Genomic DNA, 21,917 nt, shown 5'->3' with positions numbered 1-21,917 from the left:
AGGGACATGTGGGGTAGCTGTTTGGCGGGACGGTTCCGCCATGCTTCACATGTGTATACCAATCACAATCGTATGCTCATAAACACTAGTGCATTGGTTGTAGGAGTATTCATTCTCTCAAATATAGCAACACCGTGTTCTCGCGGGTCATGACTTTACCCACTTCCACGATGGGCACTCAAAGTTCGCATAGCATCTGAACTCGTTGCTCAATCCTTTGGCGTGCTTGATCTCGTAATCCGTCGTCTTGGTTCCTACTTTCCCGTATAGTTTGTCTGTGACCAGGCTCTCCATACGCTCGCCAGTGCAGACAATGAGACGCAGAGAATCTTGCGTCCATGACTTCGCTAACCATCGCACGGTCAGGGCAGCTATGTCGTGTTAGCGACATCGAACCTACGGTTGTTGGAGACTCATCATGGAAATACCTTTAGTTTGACAATCTTGACTTAGAAATGGCGGGTCGCAAATGATGACATCGAACGAGGCCTTCATCTCAGCTGGTAGTTGGATCGCCTTCTCGAAGTCGTAGCGCACGAACTCCTTGAAGACGGCAAAGCGCTCGTCAAACTCCAGCAATTTAATCTGCGGCCGGCACTTGACTTCACCCGAATTCTAACAATGTTAGCTTTTCTCGTCTTGCGCTTCCAGAGTACTCACCAGTAGATTTTTCAGCTGGATGAAAGCACTCGGAGCAGACACGACTGCTATCCTTGTCTCATCTGTCGCACCATCCAGAAGCTGTCGCGCAAGCACCATAGCGGTCTCGTCGCTATACCAAAATTGACTTGCATTCCAGTCTTCCGTGAAGGCGTCCATGGACAACTTCCCTTCGAAGTCATCTTCAGCTTGGCCTTTTAGTTCCTCAAACTGCTTTTGTCGTGCATCCCGCTCGCCATAAAATTCTTTCAGCGCGGCAAGAGCATCGCCGGAGAGCTGTCTTCATTTGTTAGCATTTGGGCTGCGATCAGCTAGTAAGACTTACGGTATCTCATCGTCGTCTTCTATTGACGCCATATTGAGTTTGGCCCAAGGCAGGTTGCCGCACAGCGTACCTGAAAGGTGATAGATTGGATGAGTCGTATCCCACTATCGATAACAGTGTGCCTCGGCTGTGCTGGTCCAGCTGTAACCTGAGGTCAGAGCGACCATGCGCCCGCGATTGCGATGGCCGTCGGCTACCTCTAGCACACGCGCACTATACTCAAAGATGGCAGAATCTTTGGTATCGCTTCCAGAGGTTGAGCAGGTCAGCGATCGGGTTATCAGGGTCCTCGGCGGCAACCCCAGCAAGGTGAGCGCCGTTATTATCTAAGGAATGGCGCGATCTGACAAAGCTTAAGTTCACGCTGCAAGGTACATGCGGTAACAATCTTATGGTTAACATGTTCTGAGTCAACTAGGCACGAACACTTACATAGTTGGTCGTGGCGCATCACGACTGCTCATTGACACTGGCGAAGGCAAACCGCAGTGGATAGCGTCGATCAAGTCGCTCCTTTCAAAGGAAAATATCGCCATCGATAAAGTGCTATTGACGCATTGGCACCACGATCATATCCAAGGCGTCCCCGACCTACTCGCGCACTCTCCCGACACGAAGGTCTACAAGAACGATCCGCACGACGACTGGCTCGCGATAAGTGATGGGCAGAAGTTTGAGACGGAAGGCGCGACCCTACGTGCCTTCTTCTGCCCGGGACATACCACAGACCACACAGCTTTCGTGTTGGAGGAAGAAGATGCCATGTTCACGGCGGACAACGTATTGGGTCAGGGCACAGCCGTATTCGAAGATCTGGCAGCGTACATGAAGAGCCTCGACGCCATGTCGACGCAGTTTAGAGGTCGCGCATATCCTGGTCATGGGCCTGTCATCGAAGATGGTCCATCAAAAATCACTGAGTATACAAAACACCGCAAGCAGCGTGAGAAACAGGTGTTGGATGTACTTGCAGAGAGTCAAGTCATGGGTTCTATGGATATTGTAAAAGTAATCTACAAGGACTACCCAGAGAACCTGTGGGAACCGGCGGAGAGAGGGATACGCCAGATTCTCGACAAGCTTAAGCATGAAGGCAAGGTGGGCGGTGACAAACTGTGGGTACTTAGTGGGAAGAGTAGTCTTTAGATGTTCCAATGACACATAGTTTGACATGGCTAAATTCTGATAAGCGCCCAAGTGACTTAACTGCGCCCCACCACGCCCAAGTTCATGTACGATGACCCAAATCATTCCGCAGTGCGAACCTAGCACAATACGCTGTAATCATAGATGCATTGAATGCAAAATTCCTTATCAAACCATCAGTCGCGGTGCCAGAGTGGTTAATGGGTTAGACTTGAATTCTTCATTCAGTCATCTAATGGCTTCGGCCTCGCAAGGTACATATACCCAAACCACACATCAGAGCCCCATCTAACAGAGTCGAAAGTTCGAATCTTGTCCGCGACGTCGTGTTTAATGCCTGTAGAGAGTGGCATCTTTTTTGCGTGGTTGTGGTTGAGGTTGAGGGTGAAATGGTGGAGTTTTGGCGCCCCCCAACCAACCCAACTTTTTGCCCTGCGCAACCCAGAGCTTCCTCGCGACGCTGCAGAGTGCATACTGTTTATAACACAAGGAGCCTCTTCCACTGTTTCGCGGCTTTCGTTTTATATTCGCTGGATGCATTGATGCGTCTTGCAATGAAGTTTGTGCGGGAAAACAGTCATCTCCAGTCCACCAGCATACACACGGCCCCTTTCGCTTTGCTTTCTTTTAAAAACTTGACAATACGTGCTTGCACAGGCTTGTTTATCTGGGAAGTTTATTATATGATATGCATGGGCTGTGCCTATCTGTCACGGCTGCCTCGGATCTGGCTTTCTTATTAGCGCTGCTTCTCCAGACCCGCGCAGTTTTACACCTCAAGTTCGCACTCTACTAGCAACAATACGCCAGCTTTGATCACTTTTAGGAGCAGGATAGAAGCTATACATTTGACTGATGATGCGGAAAGCATCATGCAGGACCATACCGATAACGATGATGGTAAAAGTGTCCGACCAATTCCGCTGGATGAAGGTGGCCTGATCGAAGCATACCTACCTAGGTACCTAAATATCGAAATGTCGATAGCACCTCATACAGTGCAAAAAAAAAAAAATTCAACAAGTCTGCGGCCTACATTAAGACAAAAACATGCAAAGTAGATAACCTAACCTTAATGTAGTCTCTCTGGGGTGTTCAGTCTTTATTCTGAATAAGGTGATCATGTCTCGAAGCCTAAGAATTCGCTCATCAAGTTGTCGTTCATGGTACTGCGGTAACGCGACACGGACGAGCGACTCACAACTTCCGAAATCCATATGCACCCATCCAAGCGGGTCCCCTCGAAAGGAGAAGTATCGTCAACACAAGAGCTGCGATGACGCAGAGCGAAGACGAGCTACTCAGGCCTCCCGCAGTACATCACCATTTCATACTCGAAGGTACTCCTCAACTCCAATGAGAGAGGGGTCGCAATCATCAGACTCTGTCCATCGCTTCCTCAAACCCTACAACTGCATTCACCCCATTTTGGCACCACGGCCGGGACGACGCATATCCTAAAACCGGCTGTATAGCTGCCACCTTTACAAAGGGAGCTTGGGGGGCTTCTGCACATTGATGTCGGTGCGGTCAAAGAACACAACTGAGGAGGGAGGCTACGGTGCCGGCAGGGGCTTCTACACATTGATGTCGGTGCGGTCGAAGAGACACAACCAAGGAGGGAGGTTCGACACCGGCGGGAGCTTCTGCACATTGATGGCGGTGCGGTCGAAGAACATAAGCGATGAGGGGGGCTACGGTGCTGCCGGGGGCTTCTGCACATTGATGGCGGAGCGTTCGAAGGAACACAATCCAGGAGGGAGGCTGCGGCGCCCGCCGGGGGCTTCTGCACATTGATGGCGGTGCGTTCGAAGGAACACAATCGAGGAGGAGGGAGGCTGCGGCGCCTGCCGGGGGCTTCTGCACATTGATCTTCTGGGCAAGGGGAGAAACGAACACCAGCGAGAGCTCGTTGAGGACGGACATAACGGAGACTGGGCGCTTGGTCTTCGTGGCGAGCATGACAGGGTTCTACGAGCTTAACCCATTCGAGTTGGACCTACCCGGTCGACAACCACAGCACTGCGGTGACACGCTAGACCCCTAACAAACAACCTCAAAGCGATCACTGGCGACTTTCCTGCTGTACACTATTCAGGCAAGAGAAACTATGTAACACCAACCCCCGTCCCTCTCAAAGGACAAGGTCGCGTAGAGCCTACGTCAACGTTAGATTGCCTACTTTGTAAAGTGTTGCTTCAACGTATTCTGCAGCCCTGTTTAAGTTTTACCTTACAATGAGATCTGCATGTGCTCACAGCATGTGCGCGTCTTTGGTACGAGGTGTCTTCTCTCTAATAATAAGAGGGGGCTCATCGTGCGGCACTGGGGCCTTTTCAAAATTCGATTCGTCAATGAAGACTTTCCTCACGATACAAACTAGACTAGCAGGCTTCCTCGTTTGCATACAAAAGATTGTTGCTTTGTTGAACGTCTGGTGCATGAATGGGGCACAACGCAGTGAAGTAACACACTATATAATCGCAGCGCAGGTGTATCTCCTAAACACTTTACTTTACAGTATGCAGCAGTATATACTCTTCTAAATGTTCTAGTATTTAAAACTAAGCTGTGGAGTTCGGTGCGTGCAACTACAAAAGGGTATACCGTAGAGGTTTGACGATGCCTGGAAGATTTTCAGCGTACGCTACGATGCGCGATCGTGAATGTCTTTCACTTCAGTTGCATTTCACTCATCACCGCTATCGCAACCACGCTGGACAATGTATCGCAGTGCCCGGTGGCTGTCTCCAATAGGTGCGTGCACTTGCGCCGACCGACTGAGTAGCTGTGGTTCTGCCACTCCCCTAGCCTATATAAACCCCCGATCCCTCGACTCAACACCTCAACACCGCACTGCTTTACACTACTCCGCTCAACCAGAACTTCCATCAAACTCCATCAAAAGTCACCTGAGCCTCATTCTTAAGCAAACGTTAGCAATCACAAAGATGGGAGGCAAGAATAAGAAGAAGGGTGCCTCCGGCGCCGATGGGGTGGCCAGTTCGAGCAAGAAAAAGAAGGGACGGGGCGGCATGAGCGACAAGCAAGAAGAGAACAGGACCAGAACCTTAGAGGACCTTAACTCTTCCTCAGCTTGGGATCGAGATGATGCCGAAGACGATGCGACACGCGAACCGGATGACGTTGCCGAAACTTCCGAAGAGCCCATCGATTCCACTCCGACCATAGAACAGGCACAGGATATAACTGAAACTGAGCCAGTCAAGAACGACGACCCGCAGGACGAGCTTCCACAGCAAGAGCCGGATGTCGCGGAGACTGAGATACCTTGGACGGCGACGCCGTCAACGCGAAAGAAGAAGGCAGACAACAGATCAGACGCTGGAGATGTCTCCAATGATACCCTTTCTAGCATCGAAGCCCCTACTGACTCATGGTCTTTTGGTGAGAAAGGCGTCACCGATGATGCGAAGTCTCAAGATACTGGACAGCTCCAAGATGCTACAAACTTTCATGAGGATCTCGGCGATAAGCTCAAGCATCTTTCGCTCGAAACACAGACGTTACAAGAAGACGTGAAAGTAACAGATGGCAAAGAGAAGCACGATACGATCGTTGCAGCTGATAACGCTGTGCGCCGGCCAAAGGTCGAGAATGAAGCAGCACTTGGAAATTCTAGCGACGAGTCATCAGCTCCTCTCGAAGCTCATCGGGCGCTGTCACCGTCGCCTCTTAAAGAACAGCTTGGAGAAACCCGTGAGCCTACTGAAGATCAGGGAAACAAAGTACAAGCGTTGACCGAATTGCCTCAAAAGCCGAAGCCCAACGATGGACTTGCACCGCCTACTCAGGAAATGGTGAAGCAGCCTGCGACTGCGCGACCCCTTTCTGATAAGCCACAACTGCCGAGCAAACCTCATTCCTCTGCTCAGGTTCAACACACCCAAACACCACCACCGGCACAGTTGCAGCAGTCTCCCAAGTCCAAGCCACCCACTCAGGTTCAACATACCCAGACACTACTGGCACAGCCTGTCAAGGCCAAGACTGTCATTCAGGCTCAAACACAATTGCCGGCACAGCCACAACAGTCTAACAAGTCTAAAACTTCTGTTCAAGCTCAAGGTACCCAGACAGAACCAGGGACACCTCCGCTGCCCCCAGTCGAGCCTAAGAACCCCACCCAGGACAAAGGCACCCAAACAGAAATATGGACACCTCCACGGCCTCCGGTCAAGCCCAGAGCTCCTACCCGAGACCAGGGCACGCAGACAGAGCCATGGATTGAGCCAGAGCCGCCGGCCAAAACCGAAACTATCACCCGCAACCAAGGCGCCCAGACACAAGTTTCGTCTTCGTCAGCCCCAGAGCCAAAGTCTCATGGTAGGGCGAAGCCACCTCTTCGAGGGATCTTGAAAAAGTCTACCGCTTCGCCCTCAGCTTCCACTGGGCCGCAGAACCAAGAAATCGAGATCCCCCATGGCCGGCGAGCACCACGACCTTTCAATTCCGCCACGCCATCAGCTTCCACCGGGCCGCAGGATCAGAGAAGCGGCTTTCCCTATGGTCGGCCAGCACCGCTGTCTAACGGTCTCGCACTATCTATTCAGAACCGGCGATCGTTGGAACCAGAGCGGAACAACCATGACACGGCTAGGTCGACTTATGGCTCAGCAAGCGGAACACCACTCGGAAGATCCAACGTGCCTGCAACGCCTCCGGTTCGACCAACTCCAGATCAACGCAGATCACCTCGACCAATCCTAATCCAAGCGGACCCTGATTTAGTTGTAGAGCTGGTTGTAAATCACCAGTATGACAGGTCCGCAATAGCTTACCAACACACCCTGGCGAGGAACACGGATTACTTCATTGAACCTGGAAACTTATACCCAGCTTCTGGAAAAGTGAGGACCCACTTCGTGGGCGAACAATTCTCCAGCCGAGTGGTCAAAGAATACGTGGAGTGGCTAGGTCGTGGTAGGCTTCCTACCATGGCTTCCCTTGGTCGACTCACTCCTTCTACCGCTGACGAGGTTCTCATGTTCTTGGCTCGCGCATACGTTTTTGGCGAGCGGATCGACGACAGGGCTTGGATGAACGATGTCATGGATTGCTTTACCTATGTGCATATCCATGATTGGCGCCTCGAGCTGGACGATGTCATCTTATTCACGTGTAAGTTTTCGGTTTCTCATTCACGGCTACGTACGCTTTTGGCGGATATGTTCGCGTACCTTCTCCCTAACCCTGAGCAATTGCTGTCTCAGGATGGCATTCCACTAGTGCAGGAATTGAGGGACCTGCCGTCAGCATTCTATCGCGCTGTACGATGCGAGATGACGCAGAGGACAAATTGTACGCCCTCGTGCTGGCGCGCCCGTCTCGACCACCCATCGCATTACTATATTGATGAAGAGGGAGAGGGTGGGCGTTCATGGAGACAAGCGCCTGATTGTGGGCATGGCGAGGCTACATCGATGAGGTGAAATGTCATGTTTTGGAATTTTCAGGGTAGGACAAGTACCTTGTAGTGTGTAAGAGCAGCTGTAATGGAAGCATGAAACGGAATACCATCTGCTCGTTCTTTCGGTTTCTATATGTGATCCCTTGGTCCCGCGAAGTATGTATCGGGACACAGAAATCTTAATGAATGCCGCCATTGAATGTGCAATGCATACGAGACATACATCACATCCTTTCTTGGGTGGAGGGGTTAGAAGAGTTCACTCCGCTTCCGCTCTACATTGTCCGGGGAGACCACGAACATCAGTCGCCGTACTTTCCCCCAGATGAACAGGTAAGAGGGGATGTGGAGACCCCACGTTTCTGTCTTGTACTGGAACTGAGCTGATGAGTGATCGAAAGACGTAGTGACGTCGTGCGTGATAACGGAAAAATGACAGGTCGGCGGTTAGAATTACTGTCCCTTCAGTAGCGCGGCCCACTCGTCGGCGACTCTTTCCTTCCGACGCTGATCGGGGTTAGTCCAGCACCTAGCTTCCACTAATCTTCGCTTGAAGCAGGAATTCCCGCCGCGACCTCCACTTTCGCCGGCAGCTTTTCCCTTGAGATGGTCAGCTTTGAAAGGACGTTTACCCAACTGGACGACTGCACAGCGCGGAACGACGCGAGCCTAATTTTGGGGAATCCGGGGTAGCACTGGCACGCTCGCGCGCGTTTTCTGGGGTCTCCGAGCACCCCATACGGTCACCGCGGCCTTTGAAGATGCGGAGAAAGGCGTATGACGCCGGCAGCAGGGGTTTTGAAGGTTTGCGGAGCCAATGCCAGCCTCTCAGAAGCAAATTCGGAGACCAATGTCACGCGATCTAATTTCAAGATTAGCATCAAGACGTTCATCATGCAATTGCTACTGATTCTCACGATCCGTAGCAGAGCAGCTCGGTCAGTCTCGGACGCAAGGGTCCCACAGAAACTTCGAGCGAATCTTCCGATCCAAGCGGCGTAGCCTCAACAGCACAAACCCCACATGCGCACACCGCGCTGGCATCTCAAGTCACCCACAAACCTAATAGACAGAAGGTCGCAAGAGGCAGGTGTGAAGCTGAGCTAACGTGGAGCCGCTTCAGAAAACGCCGGCCGTGGTCGTTCCTAGCATTCCCTCCACACTCCTTGGCGTTCGTTCTGGGAAGTCATCGGATGTGCGCTTAACGGCAGTCAGACGCCTGACACTAGCGTTGGCAGATACTGTACATGGTGTGGACCCACCGGACAAGAGTTAACGCGGCATCAAGCGAGATATCGAAAGTGCATAAAGCGGTCGATTGCCTCCTCGCATTCACTACTCCCTCCTAGCCAGGCCATCCACTACACAGGCGATTTCAACAAGGCACGACCCATATCACTGCACGTCATCATGGGCGGACAAGATTCGATCAAGAGCGCCCCTTATGAGCAGCGCGAGGCAATGTCTCCGTTCCCTAGCAAACAGGGAACGGTGACTCGGGAGCCTTACGGACCAGCAGGTATGCATATCACTTTGTGGAACCTCAATCACACGTGGGCTAATCCCAGAGCCAGGTTTCCGCGGCCTCTTCTCCAACCCTTACGTTGCCATGTGTGCAGCCTTTGCTACGATTGGAGGTCTTCTCTTTGGATACGATCAGGGTGTTATTTCCGTAACGCTCGTCATGGATCAATTCCTCGACCGGTTTCCGCGTGTCTCGAGTGAAGCTTCAGGAGCTGGTTTCTGGAAGGGCCTGATGACTGCTATGCTGGAACTGGGCGCACTGATCGGTGCCCTTTTTGCCGGCTGGATTGCAGACAAACTCTCCAGGAAGTATTCCATCGTCGTCGCAGTCGTCATCTTCACGATCGGAAGCATTCTACAAACAGCAGCAATGGACTACGCCATGTTGACTGTCGGACGTTTGATCGGAGGATGGGGAATTGGAGCGTATGTTGAGCCATGTTTGTACACGGGATAGATGCTAACCACGCGTAGTCTTGCAACTATCGCCCCACTCTACATCTCTGAGATTGCGCCACCGGAGATCCGCGGTGCTCTTCTCGTCTTGCAGGAGTTCAGCATCGTCCTCGGCATCGTGATCGCCTTTTGGACAACCTATGGTACACGCTTCATGGCCGGCGAATGGTCATGGCGTCTTCCGTTCCTTATCCAGATGATTCCTGGTCTTATTCTGGGTGCTGGCATTGTTTTCCTGCCCTTCTCTCCAAGATGGCTCGCCAGCAAAGGCCGCGACGACGAAGCCCTAGTCGTCCTGGGCAAGCTCCGCAAGCTTCCCACTGACGACCCACGCATCTTCCAAGAATGGTGCGAAATCCGCGCAGAAGTTACCTTCAACCACGAAGTGAGCGTTGAGAGGCACCCTGAGTTACAGGCCAAAACTCGCACGAACGAGTTCAAGCTTGAGGTTCAGTCTTGGCTCGACTGCTTTAGACATGGATGCTGGAAGCGCACTGTCGTTGGAGTTGGCATCATGTTCTTCCAGCAGTTTGTTGGTATGTTCCTCCTTACCCCGACGCGAGAAAATACTAACACGACTCTAGGTATCAATGCGTTGATCTACTATTCACCCTCTCTTTTCGAAACACTAGGCCAGGACTACGAGATGCAGCTTCTACTTTCCGGCATCATCAACTGCACGCAGCTCGTTGGTGTCGCAACAAGTCTATGGACCATGGATCGCTTCGGGCGCCGGCCACTACTCCTCACCGGTGCTGCTCTCATGTTTATCTGCCATCTCATCATCGCTGTCTTGGTTGGCAAGTTTGGTGGACGATGGCTGGACTTTGCAGTAGAAGGCTGGGTTGCCGTTGCCTTCCTATTCTTCTACATGTTCAGCTTCGGTGCTACTTGGGGTCCCGTCCCATGGGCTATGCCTTCGGAAATCTTCCCATCTTCCTTGCGAGCAAAGGGCGTTGCACTCTCAACGTGCTCCAACTGGTTCAACAACTTCATCATCGTAAGTCTTCCCTTCGTCTTTACTGTCTGTGACTAGCGACTGACCTGTATACCAGGGGTTGATTACTCCTCCTCTTGTTCAAAACACCGGCTACGGAGCCTACACCTTCTTCGCCGTCTTTTGTGGACTCGCCTTTGTTTTCACATTCTTCGTAGTCCCGGAAACATCTGGTAAGACTTTGGAGGAGATGGACCAGGTTTTCAAGGATGTCAGCAGTGAGGCGGAAGAGCAACAGAAGGCGCGCATCATGCGCGACATCATCGCAGGCAAACAAAACGAGACTGTCACCACAACCGCAGTCCCTTGAAGCAGGACAATTGCTCAGCAAGGAGGCCAGTAGATTTTGTAATTAGCGAGACAATTATTCAGTTTATTCTTCTCACGGCTTCGCGCACTACGATTGAAATTTGAATGATACAATCGATCGAATGATCGGGCCTTCGATGCGCAATTTCATGGTGCACGATGAGCGGGTCGCTCCCGCTCGCCTCCGGTGAAAGACGTTGTGTACATGCGACGTACGTGCAACGCAAACTTCTTGGCTAGCTACCCCGTATCATGGTGATCGTTTGATTGCGTATCGTATTGTAACGATGACCACGCAACGTCGCGATGGATGTAAAGATGCGATTCGATTGCGCCCGGTTTGCCTACTTGAGAATACGAATTTCCGTCCGACGAGATCTGGTAATGGATATCTAGACGTTGTGATCAGCGTTACATATTAGGGGAAATGTAGTGCACATCAAAGACATGCTTTAGCATATGCATCTCATGCTAGTTGCGAAAGAGATGTTTGTCAGGAGCAATCTTGTATTTGACGCCTGAAGCCATATGCTGCCTACCTAGGTAGGTACGCCAAAGCTGAGCTGCTTTCAAAAGCATCGCGTAAAGAACACCTGGAATGTAAAAGCGCACGTCACCAGATTGCCAGGTGTACGCGTGCGTTGCTGTTCAAACATCTCGCCGAGTTGTGCGTCGAGCTCCATACTCCCTGTGACGTAAGAAGATTGCCTTCAAAAGGAGCTCCGCGGGAGAGAGCGCATCACCGCTCTGCCCCAGAAAACAAGTACGGCATTGCCATCTTCTACTTTCCAACCGTCAACGCCCCGTTTTTCCGTCATCGTGCTCGTGCCATCATTTCACTCCAAGATCCTCAATGGCCGATTATCTCCACGTTCTGCGCCAAAATGCGAGGTTTCCCATCGCCAAACTTTTGCAACTGGGCCGTCAGGGTTTCCCAACTTTCGCCCCGCGCCACCCTTCCCAGTACAGCATCATGACCCGACTGGCTCCAAGGCCGCGATAGTTCTGTAGAACTGCGTGTTGGTTGTCCCAGCACCGATTCCAATGCAAGGTGTGCATAACACACGGCCTCGTTCGCATCGCCTGGTATGCCTATATCGTCGAATGGCTTTGTGATCACGCTCTCGGGGAGCTCCGCTTCGAGGTAGTCTATGATGTTCGCGTTGCGCGCACTCGGGCCGCTGATGAAGAGTTCGTCGACGTCCTGGCCGGCAGGAAAGCGGAGCGCGAGGAGCCTGCGATACTGCTTCAAGATATTCTCGGCCGTTATACGGGTAACGGTAGCGATTATGTCTGCTTCAGAGAGTTTCATGAAGATGCACTCATCAACGACTCGTTGGGCTTCATGTTCACCAAACATATCCCGGGCTATGCTTAAAGAAGGCAAGACGCGAGAGTAATCGTGCGTCTGGAGGAACCGTGTGACGATAGCTTGATTGGGCTTCCCCGGCGCTGCATACTCCCCGTCGTTGTCATTGTTCCGATCGTTTGAAGTGCAGTACTTCATGGCGTAGTCAATGAACACGCTTCCAGGCCCGCAGTCGCGACAATTTGTCCCTCGAGCATCTCCCTTCGACCGAGGAGGAATGAAGCTACAATTCGCAAGCTCGCCAATGTTCACACAAGCTCGAAACTTGGAAGAGTGTCTCAAGAAGAGTTGATCAATGTAGGCGACGGGGGAAACTTGAGGTCTCAAAGACCCAGCTTCAATGACAGCAAAGTCGAAGACAGTGTTGACACCAATCTCAGTGTTTATATTGGCGTTCCATCCCAGCGGGTGCGTGCTCAGGTCGTTTGTTTCAGGCATGTCAGGTCGCCTCAAGCCCGATGTGTGTGTGCCGACCAGGTTTATGGATGCGAGTGGTATGCAATGCTTCTCACAGAAAGTGGTAATGCCATTGGAGAACAAGTAACCGAGCAGCGCGTTGAGGCGTGTCGCTAGTGAGGAGTTGCGCTCAACTTCGCGGATGGAAGTGAGGATGTGGTTTCGAACAGGAGGTGAGGTAGGTAGCGAACCGCACTATCGTTCGTCAGCATTTGCAGGGCGACAGTATGAACAACACTAACTTGGATGAGTTCTAGATACAGCGTAGCACTAGGGGAGGCTTGCAGATACCGGACCAGCGCGAAGTCAAGCTGGTTTAACCCACTTCCGCAACAGACCCCTAGAATGCGGAGGTCCAATGCACTCTTCATGGTCTCTCTCGTATGAACCTGTAGGCTTCCATGGTCTGTTGCTGAGTCGTTGCGACGCATACTAAGCTTGACTGTTGTTCAATCAAGAAGTACACATGAGTGCTTCACATCCGGAGGCGAAGATTATCAAATGGTAGAGGCCCGGAGGTACCTAGGCAAGGGGGGACTTGTCCAGTGGCGTCCGACTGAGGCGTCACCCAAGGCATCTCGGGTTATCGCCCCATAAGGGGCTTTGCAGAGAGGAATGCATGCTAAAGGTACGCTGTGGGGTGGATGGGTATCCGTGTCGCGCTATGCAGATCTCAACGGACCCGATGAGGACTTGATGTACCAAGACTCCCGTGACCGGGCTCTGGCACCTCGTTACGACTTACGCGAAGGGATTGGCCCGGGACAGATATCCGGCCGTGAAATGACGTAGCTGCTCAACGGTCATCCCTTCAACATATCAAGTCAGCAACCAGGCACATGCTAATCAACTTCGCACGGGAAGATGCGCTTTGTGTTCTTCATTGCCGGTCTGCTACATACCTAGCAATTGATGGAATGCAGGTATAACGCGTTGTACAAGGCCATATGCATCACAGTAATATCTAGGTGATACTCACGTAGCGCTCCCAGACGTGCAATAAGCGACCGCAGCTGCCGGATATCGGTGCTTTGTTGCGAGGCTTTCGGATGCAAAAAGAGCTTCTCGTCTTGGCTTCAGCCAGCTGCCTTACGGTCAAACTGGTGGTGGCATGTGGGACGAAATGCAAGCATCTGTTGAATATCCAAGATCGACAAGACGCGTACTATGGCAAACAGTACGATTTATGATACTACAAGGGGTGCTCTAGCAAGGTTTCAACACAGGTATCGTGATCAAGCGCGTAATCACGGTAACTCAGGCAGCAGCGTACGAAACGGGTAGTTTAGTGATCTAGATGTGCTGCGCCACACACGACTTTCAGCTTGCTTCACTAACAGATTCCACATCCTTCTGGCCACCGGCCACGGGACATGCGTACAGCTCAGGCAATCTTCGGTGAACCGAGCCGAACAATGCAGCCCTGGATGTGAGATTATCTGAAAGAATTCATTGGGGCGAATGATTGCACGTGAAAACAGAGATCAGCACACGAGAAAGTACTATTTCCAAGAGAGGCATTGTTACTGTATAGTAAGATGTAGCTGTGACATTATATGGATTCCACTCGGAGTTGTTACCCGAGCTCCCAATCCTCGGAAGGTATATCTTCCCGGATTGCACAAGTTCGGTTGACTGCTGGAAGCTCCCGGGTTGAGAGACATCCATGTTCTCGCATGATAATGGGAGTTCTGCGTCGAGTTCTAGAGCTACATGAAGGGGACAAAGTGACGGGATACAGGCAGCTGACCATGGCGTCCAAAGCTGGTATGGATTATACCAGAATGATTCGCGGGTATGACTTAGACACGACGGTACTGGCTTCCAGACACTGAGCGCTTTGTTTTGCACAATAAATGTCTTGTATGGGTTTCATCATCTTTCACATCCACCTTCTTCTTGTGGTCCTATTCCACAACCGACCCAAGCTGGTTTTGGGTAGGCCAAGAGTCAATGCCGGCTCGAGTTTCTACTTCATGAGCTAAGCCACAGGAGCTGACGATGTTGGGATACCCCATTCGGCCTTCAATGCGTTACTGATCCACGTCGTCGGCCACACATGGTTTTTCTCGAAGTTGTTTAAAAGCTGTACTACCTGATCTCTCTCTTTTGGGTCGCATACAAGAGGTCCCCAGATAAAGATGGTGTGACAGACGGTGATTGCTAGTGGGACAGTCTCCGGTGAGCTATTACTAGCCCCGGAAATGGCGCGAGCATGCGTCAAGATCTGATTCTACTTCAATAAGCAAATGTTCGTGCTGTTTGGTAACTTTGGTCCTTACATCTGTTTCAGACAGGCTGCCGACGTTGCGGATTGCGAACTTGGGGCCTGGCTTGTATCGAAGCAACATGATACAGGCAAAATGATAGAACCCAAACGATACAGCTGATGGTAGTGTGAGCATTTGCGTGGAAGGACATGTTAGATAACTTACCGTGCCAGTCGGCTGTGAAGAGAATCTCAGGAAAGCAGCCCCCATCGCCGGCTGGGCCTTCGAAAATTGCATTGAAGCCGTCCGGTCTACCATGCATCCACGTCTGGACAAGATCCCACAGCTCGTTCCATCGCCGCATCTTGTAAGCCTTTTCGTTTTGTGGCTCCTTGCCGTCGAAGCAGAAGTTGACGACACATGCAAGATTCCAAGTCATTTGATTGGACCAGGCCGTCTCCAGTCTTAGTCGAGCCAGCGGGTGCGCATCTCGTAGTGAGCTTGGGGTTGGGTGTAGCTGCAAAGAAAAATCGATATCAGGGGGTTGCTGATTGATAGTGGCATTGTAGAGGCACTGGCGGACATAGACCCAAAAAGCAGCTTCGCGCAACGTGGGCGCTGATGGATCTACATAGTGATTTCCCTGAGAAGATCGAATAATGGCCGAACAGCCTGCGAGGTGCTGTTCATCATCAGAACCGGTACTGGACGGGACTAGAAGGACTTGTTAGGCATGAGAGACGCAATGCATACTATAGTACGCACCATTTAGCTGCTCGTAGAACCGCAGTATGACGATCGCACACAAAAGCGTTTCGTCGTGGCTAGCAGCTTGCTCATTCAATCGTTCGATGAGCAGGGCGATGCAACGCTGATAGGCCGCCTCGGCTGTCGCGTCTTTTCTGCAGTGGCGAGCAGCAAATGACATGACGGCATGGCAAAGTACCGGGCATTGTTTGACCTTCTCCGGTACGCCCAGCGTAAATTGACGAGTGGCGTCGGTGCAGTCAAGCCAGCGGCCAAGATGTTCGGTGTAGTGGTGCACGAGCAAGGCCTCTTCATGCGTCAAAGGAACAGGCCGGGGTGAGTAGTTTCTAGTTCCATCTGGCATGTCTCTACGGTTATGCGAATGCGCATTCGGCTGCTGCATGGCCTGGCGGGTATGCATCGGCAGCGAGCCCTCTGGCATGCCGTCCGGGTCGTGCGACTGCAGCAAACTCGCCACCGACACGCCACCCGTTGTGCTCTTAGATCGGGGAACAAAGTAAGGCGAGCCTGGCGATAGCTGAGCCGACGGTGAGGAGACGCTGGTCGATGGGCCTTCCGATGTCCCATCGGTCCGACTGTTTTTCCGCCTTCTCGGTGAAGTGTTCCGGCTCAAGCCTTCCTCGCTGAAACTGTTTGCACGAACGGCTCCTTCTGTTCGACTGATGTTATCGACCCCATCGACACCGTCAACATCCATCAGGTCCTCTTTGGTCTCGGTTTCCTCATCAGTACCGCCGGCAGCAGATCGACTGGAAGAGGGCCCGTCAGGCCGGTAGTCCTTGAACTTAGTATGAGGCTCCTCCCACTGACAGGGACGGTTTTTCTTGCCGCATGCTTTGCATACTGGACGGGTCTCGTCACCTGGGAGGACTATCAGTACGGCAAGGAGTGCCTGGAAGCAGGACACTGACATTTGACGCGGCGCGCTCGACATGTAAGGCTTGTGCAGATCAGCGGACTTTGTCGCCGCAACCTCATGGATCCACTTACCAGCCGCTCCTAGAGCGGAATTTACTGTATGAAGTCAGTAATACGTTTCATGTGTAGGCTGGGAACCGGAGTTACCCCATGTATAGGAAATCCAAATCCCAGGTTCGAATCGAAGTGTACCTGTCGCCGTATTAGCTAGTGGGGATGTGCCCTTCGCCTCGAGCCCGATCCCTCGACGATGGCGCTCGTCATGAATCGACAAAATGGCTAATATCGGAAGTGCGTACCACAACTACGTAATTGTGTCGTTTCAGGGACCCTTCGGACGACTTCTGGAGTTTGCGCGTAGCCTTTACCGAAGCAGTGACATCTGTAGGATCCTCTCGGCAATCTTGGACAGAAATCAAGAGCGCTCAAGCAGGGCACGTGGAAGCGAGGCAGGTGTGGGCTAGATATGCTACGGAGTCGCAGGCTGTTCAACTCTCCGACGTAGTCTTGATAACATTAGTCATTTGCCAGAGTATATGCTTTACCCTCTGACGCGCTGAAAAGGGGAGTTGAGCGTATAACTCACCCGTCGAAAACGTTCGATGGCCGGTCTGTCGGTCGATGCTGGGTGGATCGGGGTGCAACGTCACGCTGTTGCTCATAGACTAGACTGTGTATTGAAGATACGGCATTCGTGCAAAGCCCATGACTGCCTCGATGAAGGCCAATCTTCGATACTGGACCTCACCCGCTCAATGCTGGTGGCCCTTGCTAGGTGAAAGTTGGCTGCGGGAAAAGATCCCGCAGCCAGTCAGAGCCCGTAGAAGGGCGGCGCTCGGATCCCAAACCCTCTCCAGGTGCTTAGGTAAGTGGGTATCGGGTGCTGAGACTTTGCTATGCACCCAGTGTCTTGTGTGCCCCGTACGCAGGGCCGCATCTGCCCAAAGATCTCGAGGATCAGCCCAGTCCCGCCAGTCTATCGGTCAAATACTCTGACAACTGGCCGCCGGATGTGATTCTAGTCCAAAAAGACTGATTCGTATCGAGGTCTCGAGCAGGTCAAATAGCTACCTGAGGAAGCTCATCAGCACGAAGGCTGCTGTATTTCTTGAACTACCAGTACTACTCTTCAGCTGTACTGGGTCGCGATCCACAGCAAGCGCAGACTGCATCCGCATCGGGGCTGCTGACCTACCTCTCGAACTGCATCGCCAAGAGTTGCTCAGATTAGCATAGTTCAGAACCTCGTTTCGACGTTGGAAACCAGAGCCTTCGCACCCTGACGAGACTGCCATCCTCAACGCTCGTGTTGTCTTGCCGTCCACGCGTGCGCCCACGAACTCCCCGATCACACGAATCCGTCCTAGCCGAGACCATCCACACACCCTGCCCGCTGGCAACACTCCTTAGCCGTACCTGCAATGACCAACTATCGCAAGCACCGGGCCAGACGTGGCACCCAACGAATTTCCGAGAGAGAACAGCCGGACCATACACTCAAGACCGACTGACAGGAGTTCCGCAAGCAGTGAAAGCGTGCGACACCACAGTAACACTGCTTAGCGTGAGCTTCGCAGGCCGAGAATACGTACGAATCTCGACGGTGAACCGAATGCATGAAATGTGGGCGGATCCCTTGGTAGAGGACCCTGTACCGTTGAGCCTTTGCAGTTGCGTCCCCGCACACTCAGAAATGACTTGGAAACCCCGGAGCCGGATCATGGAGCGCGCGGAAGGTGAGATGCCAGCAAAGGTGCCAGCTCAGGCCGAGCCTGATAATGGAGATTCGGCATCGCAGCCACATTTCACAAGCGCAGGCGCCATCCAGCTGATATTTCCTATTATCTCACGGTCACAGATTTGCTTCTGCACTTCATCTGCGGACGCCACCGGCGCGATCTGGACACCCGCTGTCGTCGAGGGTCCCAAGTTCCTATGAGCACCTTTCAAAGCCAGATTCGCCAACTGCGTACCACGGCTTACGAGCAGCAGTCCACCGACTGACGAAACGGCAGCAACTTCACGAACACTGAACCGTCGCGATCGTACCCATTCTTAGAACCCGATTCACGTACACGGCCGAATTCGATCTGCAGGATTACCATGTAAAAAGCCTACAGATCCTTGTTTGGTGACCGCGCTTGCATATTGTAGGTGTTAGCATACATCGCATCAGAAGATTCAGAACACGGCGGACGAGAGACATACCGACAAGCGCCATTGCCGTTCCTGCCTATAAATGATTTGCAGACAGTCGATTCGTGATCGATGTTCATTGTGGCTGACGGCAAAAACACGCCAGCAGCTTCGTTGGGTGCGTTCAGTCGAAAAAGACGTAGCCAGGTATAATTAGAACACCTGCGGAGAGAGGTTCGTAGGGGACTTTGTGTCAGGAACGGAGTAGGGAAAAAACTAAGGCGGCCGAATACAGCGCTACAAGCATAGCATATGCTCTGCAAGATTTTGAGCGCGTTACGTGTCTACGTAAGACTACATGCAGCTCATCGATCGCACGGCAGTAGACCATACACTGGTGCGGAAGGATCGGATTCTCTTTGCAAGATCGGGTTTTAGCGAAACCGCATGGACCATGATGGCATTTCTTAGCCACCACGCAGGCAGCCTTACACAACCGCTCGATACGCCCACTTATATCCACAAGAGACTTTCGAAGACTGGCATGCGATGAACGGAGACGAATGCTTCGGGGCGAGATTGGTCCAGCGAAAGCATGCTCCGCGGACCAGTCGGTCCTACCACTGCCTCGCGCTAAGTACCACCCTGTGGTTTGTCAGTGGGGATAACTCCCCCGCGGGCCTCTTGCCACATGGATCCAGAGTATCGGATCAGCTCAAGTAGGTATGGCTGATCATAGCCTAAACGTAAATTCAACGTCCACCCATCAAGAGCAGATGAAGGGACGAGCGCTCATGTGAGGAGAAACTTTACAGCATCATACACGGACATTATTGCATCAGGGTGTGATCATCAGGGGACAGCAGAACCCATGTTGTAGTCTTTGGCGCTTAAAACGCGTTTTGTCGCGTGGATAGGCAGGCTTGTACGATTGTGGAAGCATTGGCAACGGCAACGTGAGCGTCAAGACCCGCTTGCCATGTGATTGTAATCCGCGACTGCACGTTGGGGTATGTTCTACACGCACAAAGTATTGTTTGCAGCAGTGTCATACTCCAGACTACTAATGATCAGCCAGTGTGCATGTGACGATGCGCCGATGAAGCCCAACCCTGCGGCTCAACTTCCCTCAACGGTCGCTCGCCTTTCCAATCAACGCCGCAGCGCGATAAGAAGATGCAACAGTCATGGCAGCTATCGAAAATATATGGGGAGGCTTCTTAGCCCTAAGCCATAACAGTTCCGTGATCATTTGACGGCCTAAGCGATGTATCGACGGGTGACCAGAGGCGTGAAGACTCGCAAGTCATTTGGTTAGTCCATTAGTCCTCAAGCAAGTATACTCTGTCAAGTCTGTCTTCCTTTGTCGTTCTCTTTCACCTTCACATTTCGACCCCCGCGTTCCACACCTCGAGTAGTACCCTAGAACGGGGATACTTGGGCCAATTACGAGACCGCACCCGCGCGCTCGCACACCGGCTCACTGCACCGAGTGACCACAGCAAACACGTTCTATCCTCGGCGGGTCCTCACCTCACTTTCCTCAGTCACGCTCACGCTCCGTTTGCATTGATCCGCTCCGGCCTGTGCTTCCCTTTTGTTTATTTCTTCTATTCTTTCTCCCCTCCCCACCTCCTCTTGAACCCACACAAGGAAATCACCGCTCCAACCGTCACCATGGCTGTGTTCAATCTCTTCAAGATGCTCGCTCTCCTCCTCATCAGCTTGGTCGCAATGACCTCCGCTTCACCCATCGCTGCTTCCACCGGAGTATCAGCTGCTGGTCTCGACTGTCCGGCTTGCGTAACCTCGATTGGCAAAGTTTGCAAGGACAGGAAGCTCAGCGAGTACAAATGCGACACACTGTGGTGCCTCAGTCTGGTAAGTCTTCACCCGCCTTCTTGCTTGCATTGGCGAGATGGGTTGAGCTGGGCGAAGGCAAGGTCTAACAGAATATAGATGTGCCGACAGTGCAATCCACACTGTCCACCGATCGGGGATGCTGTCGCTGGACCCGTCGATGTCCCTACTGATGTCTCGGATACTGTCTCCACCAACGCCTTGATCTCTGCCATTGACGCGGCCGTTGCCGACATCTCTTCTACCTCTGTGGCCCCAGCGGCTAAGCGCGACAACTCACTCGCCATTCCCGGTGATGATGTCTTTGCTGATACCAACTGCTACCGATGTATATACATCAACCTGTTCTGCAAGCAAAACAACCTCACCGAAGAAGAATGTCGACCCATACGGTGCAACGATCCCGACGTAAGTCTCTATTCCGGTGCGCTATCTTCTGGATGGCGCGCCAACCTCTCATAGCCGTCTTGATTGCGAGAGAAGATAGACTGACAGCCTCATAGTGCTACGTGTGCAGCCGTAGTTGCCACAAGACTCAGCAGGTCGATGCATCAGACGCCGCCACCATGGAGGGTGTTGTTGCCGACATCTCTGCTACTTCTGTGGCTCCAGCGACTAAGCGCGAAGAAGCTGCACAGAAATGCGTCTGGATTTGCTTCCATGTGACGTGCACGCGCCAGTGTACCGACGTCGCTGGAGTAGCTGCCTATGCAGCCAGCGGCGCGATTGTCATCGACGAGACCGAGCTCCATGCCGACACGTCCATCTCCGTCACTGCCAACCACACACAACTGGAGAACAACGAGCATGTCGAGAATGCTTTCCTCTATCATTGCGACTTGACCTCTGATAGTTGCTGGACCGAGTCCGTTCTTGAGCCAGTAGCTGGGACCGAAACCGCCATCGAGAACATTCCAGACATTCCACACAAGGTCTGCCGCGAGATTTGCAACACGGACAAGTCGCTCTGCGGACTGGTCTGTGATGAAGAAGCGAAGAAGGAGACTGCGATCAACGACCCTGTTTCAAAGGCTAAGATCAAGTGCCACTGGGAGTGCTATTTCGGTCAGTGCTGGGCGGTCTGCATGCCCGACATGGGCGGCGCCACCAGCGACTCCAGCGACGTATCATCCGCCAACGTAGCAACAAACTTCAAGCCATGCCGCTGGGAGTGCTACTTTGGTCAGTGCTGGACTTGCTGCCCTCCTCCTTGATCGCCTGTCTAGGTTCACTAATCGCGCCGCGCGATTTCCGTGGTAAGACATAAGTCTACCCCCACTTTACAGGATACAACTGACCCCTATCAGAAGCTTGTTCTGCACGGTACTTGAGACATGGAATGAATTGCAGGG

The 21,917-nt window shown here is 52.4% G+C and overlaps 7 protein-coding genes and 1 non-coding gene across 8 annotated transcripts; 4 read left to right on the top strand and 4 right to left on the bottom strand.

Moving 5' to 3' along the window:
* Positions 1–147: 147 nt before the first annotated feature.
* J4E85_004635 (uncharacterized protein) lies at positions 148–1,017 on the bottom strand (the record flags this gene model as incomplete). The annotated part of the gene is made up of 4 exons (XM_051468889.1): positions 148–371; positions 429–615; positions 661–940; positions 986–1,017. The coding sequence occupies 4 exons, from the start codon at positions 1,015–1,017 to the stop codon at positions 148–150; spliced, it is 723 nt and encodes a 240-aa protein (XP_051327104.1).
* A 193-nt stretch (positions 1,018–1,210) lies between these two features.
* On the top strand, positions 1,211–2,131 carry J4E85_004634 (uncharacterized protein; the record flags this gene model as incomplete). The annotated part of the gene is made up of 3 exons (XM_051468888.1): positions 1,211–1,294; positions 1,338–1,356; positions 1,404–2,131. 3 exons carry the CDS (start codon positions 1,211–1,213, stop codon positions 2,129–2,131), a joined length of 831 nt encoding a protein of 276 aa, XP_051327103.1.
* A 179-nt stretch (positions 2,132–2,310) lies between these two features.
* On the top strand, positions 2,311–2,455 carry J4E85_004633. The gene has a single exon. It is a non-coding gene; the product is annotated as a tRNA-Ser (tRNA).
* A 2,627-nt stretch (positions 2,456–5,082) lies between these two features.
* J4E85_004632 (uncharacterized protein) lies at positions 5,083–6,478 on the top strand (the record flags this gene model as incomplete). Its single annotated transcript, XM_051468887.1, has 1 exon — positions 5,083–6,478. A coding segment is annotated over one exon (1,396 nt), but the record flags the coding sequence as incomplete, so codon positions are not given.
* Positions 6,479–11,819: 5,341 nt separating this feature from the next.
* J4E85_004631 (uncharacterized protein) lies at positions 11,820–12,355 on the bottom strand (the record flags this gene model as incomplete). Its single annotated transcript, XM_051468886.1, has 2 exons — positions 11,820–11,861; positions 11,915–12,355. The coding sequence occupies 2 exons, from the start codon at positions 12,353–12,355 to the stop codon at positions 11,820–11,822; spliced, it is 483 nt and encodes a 160-aa protein (XP_051327101.1).
* A 2,510-nt stretch (positions 12,356–14,865) lies between these two features.
* On the bottom strand, positions 14,866–15,322 carry J4E85_004630 (uncharacterized protein; the record flags this gene model as incomplete). The annotated part of the gene is made up of 2 exons (XM_051468885.1): positions 14,866–15,002; positions 15,109–15,322. The coding sequence occupies 2 exons, from the start codon at positions 15,320–15,322 to the stop codon at positions 14,866–14,868; spliced, it is 351 nt and encodes a 116-aa protein (XP_051327100.1).
* Positions 15,323–15,510: 188 nt separating this feature from the next.
* Positions 15,511–16,585, bottom strand: J4E85_004629 (uncharacterized protein; the record flags this gene model as incomplete). The annotated part of the gene is made up of 2 exons (XM_051468884.1): positions 15,511–15,587; positions 15,649–16,585. The coding sequence occupies 2 exons, from the start codon at positions 16,583–16,585 to the stop codon at positions 15,511–15,513; spliced, it is 1,014 nt and encodes a 337-aa protein (XP_051327099.1).
* A 3,797-nt stretch (positions 16,586–20,382) lies between these two features.
* Positions 20,383–21,779, top strand: J4E85_004628 (uncharacterized protein; the record flags this gene model as incomplete). Its single annotated transcript, XM_051468883.1, has 3 exons — positions 20,383–20,586; positions 20,665–20,973; positions 21,069–21,779. The coding sequence occupies 3 exons, from the start codon at positions 20,383–20,385 to the stop codon at positions 21,777–21,779; spliced, it is 1,224 nt and encodes a 407-aa protein (XP_051327098.1).
* Positions 21,780–21,917: the final 138 nt, after the last annotated feature.

This window comes from Alternaria conjuncta (genome assembly GCF_024043145.1).
Source record: "Alternaria conjuncta strain BMP 0040 chromosome Unknown scaffold_6, whole genome shotgun sequence".
Taxonomy (NCBI): Eukaryota; Fungi; Ascomycota; class Dothideomycetes; order Pleosporales; family Pleosporaceae; genus Alternaria; species Alternaria conjuncta.
Note: the sequence above shows the minus strand (reverse complement) of the source record. Positions and strands in the feature narration are given on the sequence as shown.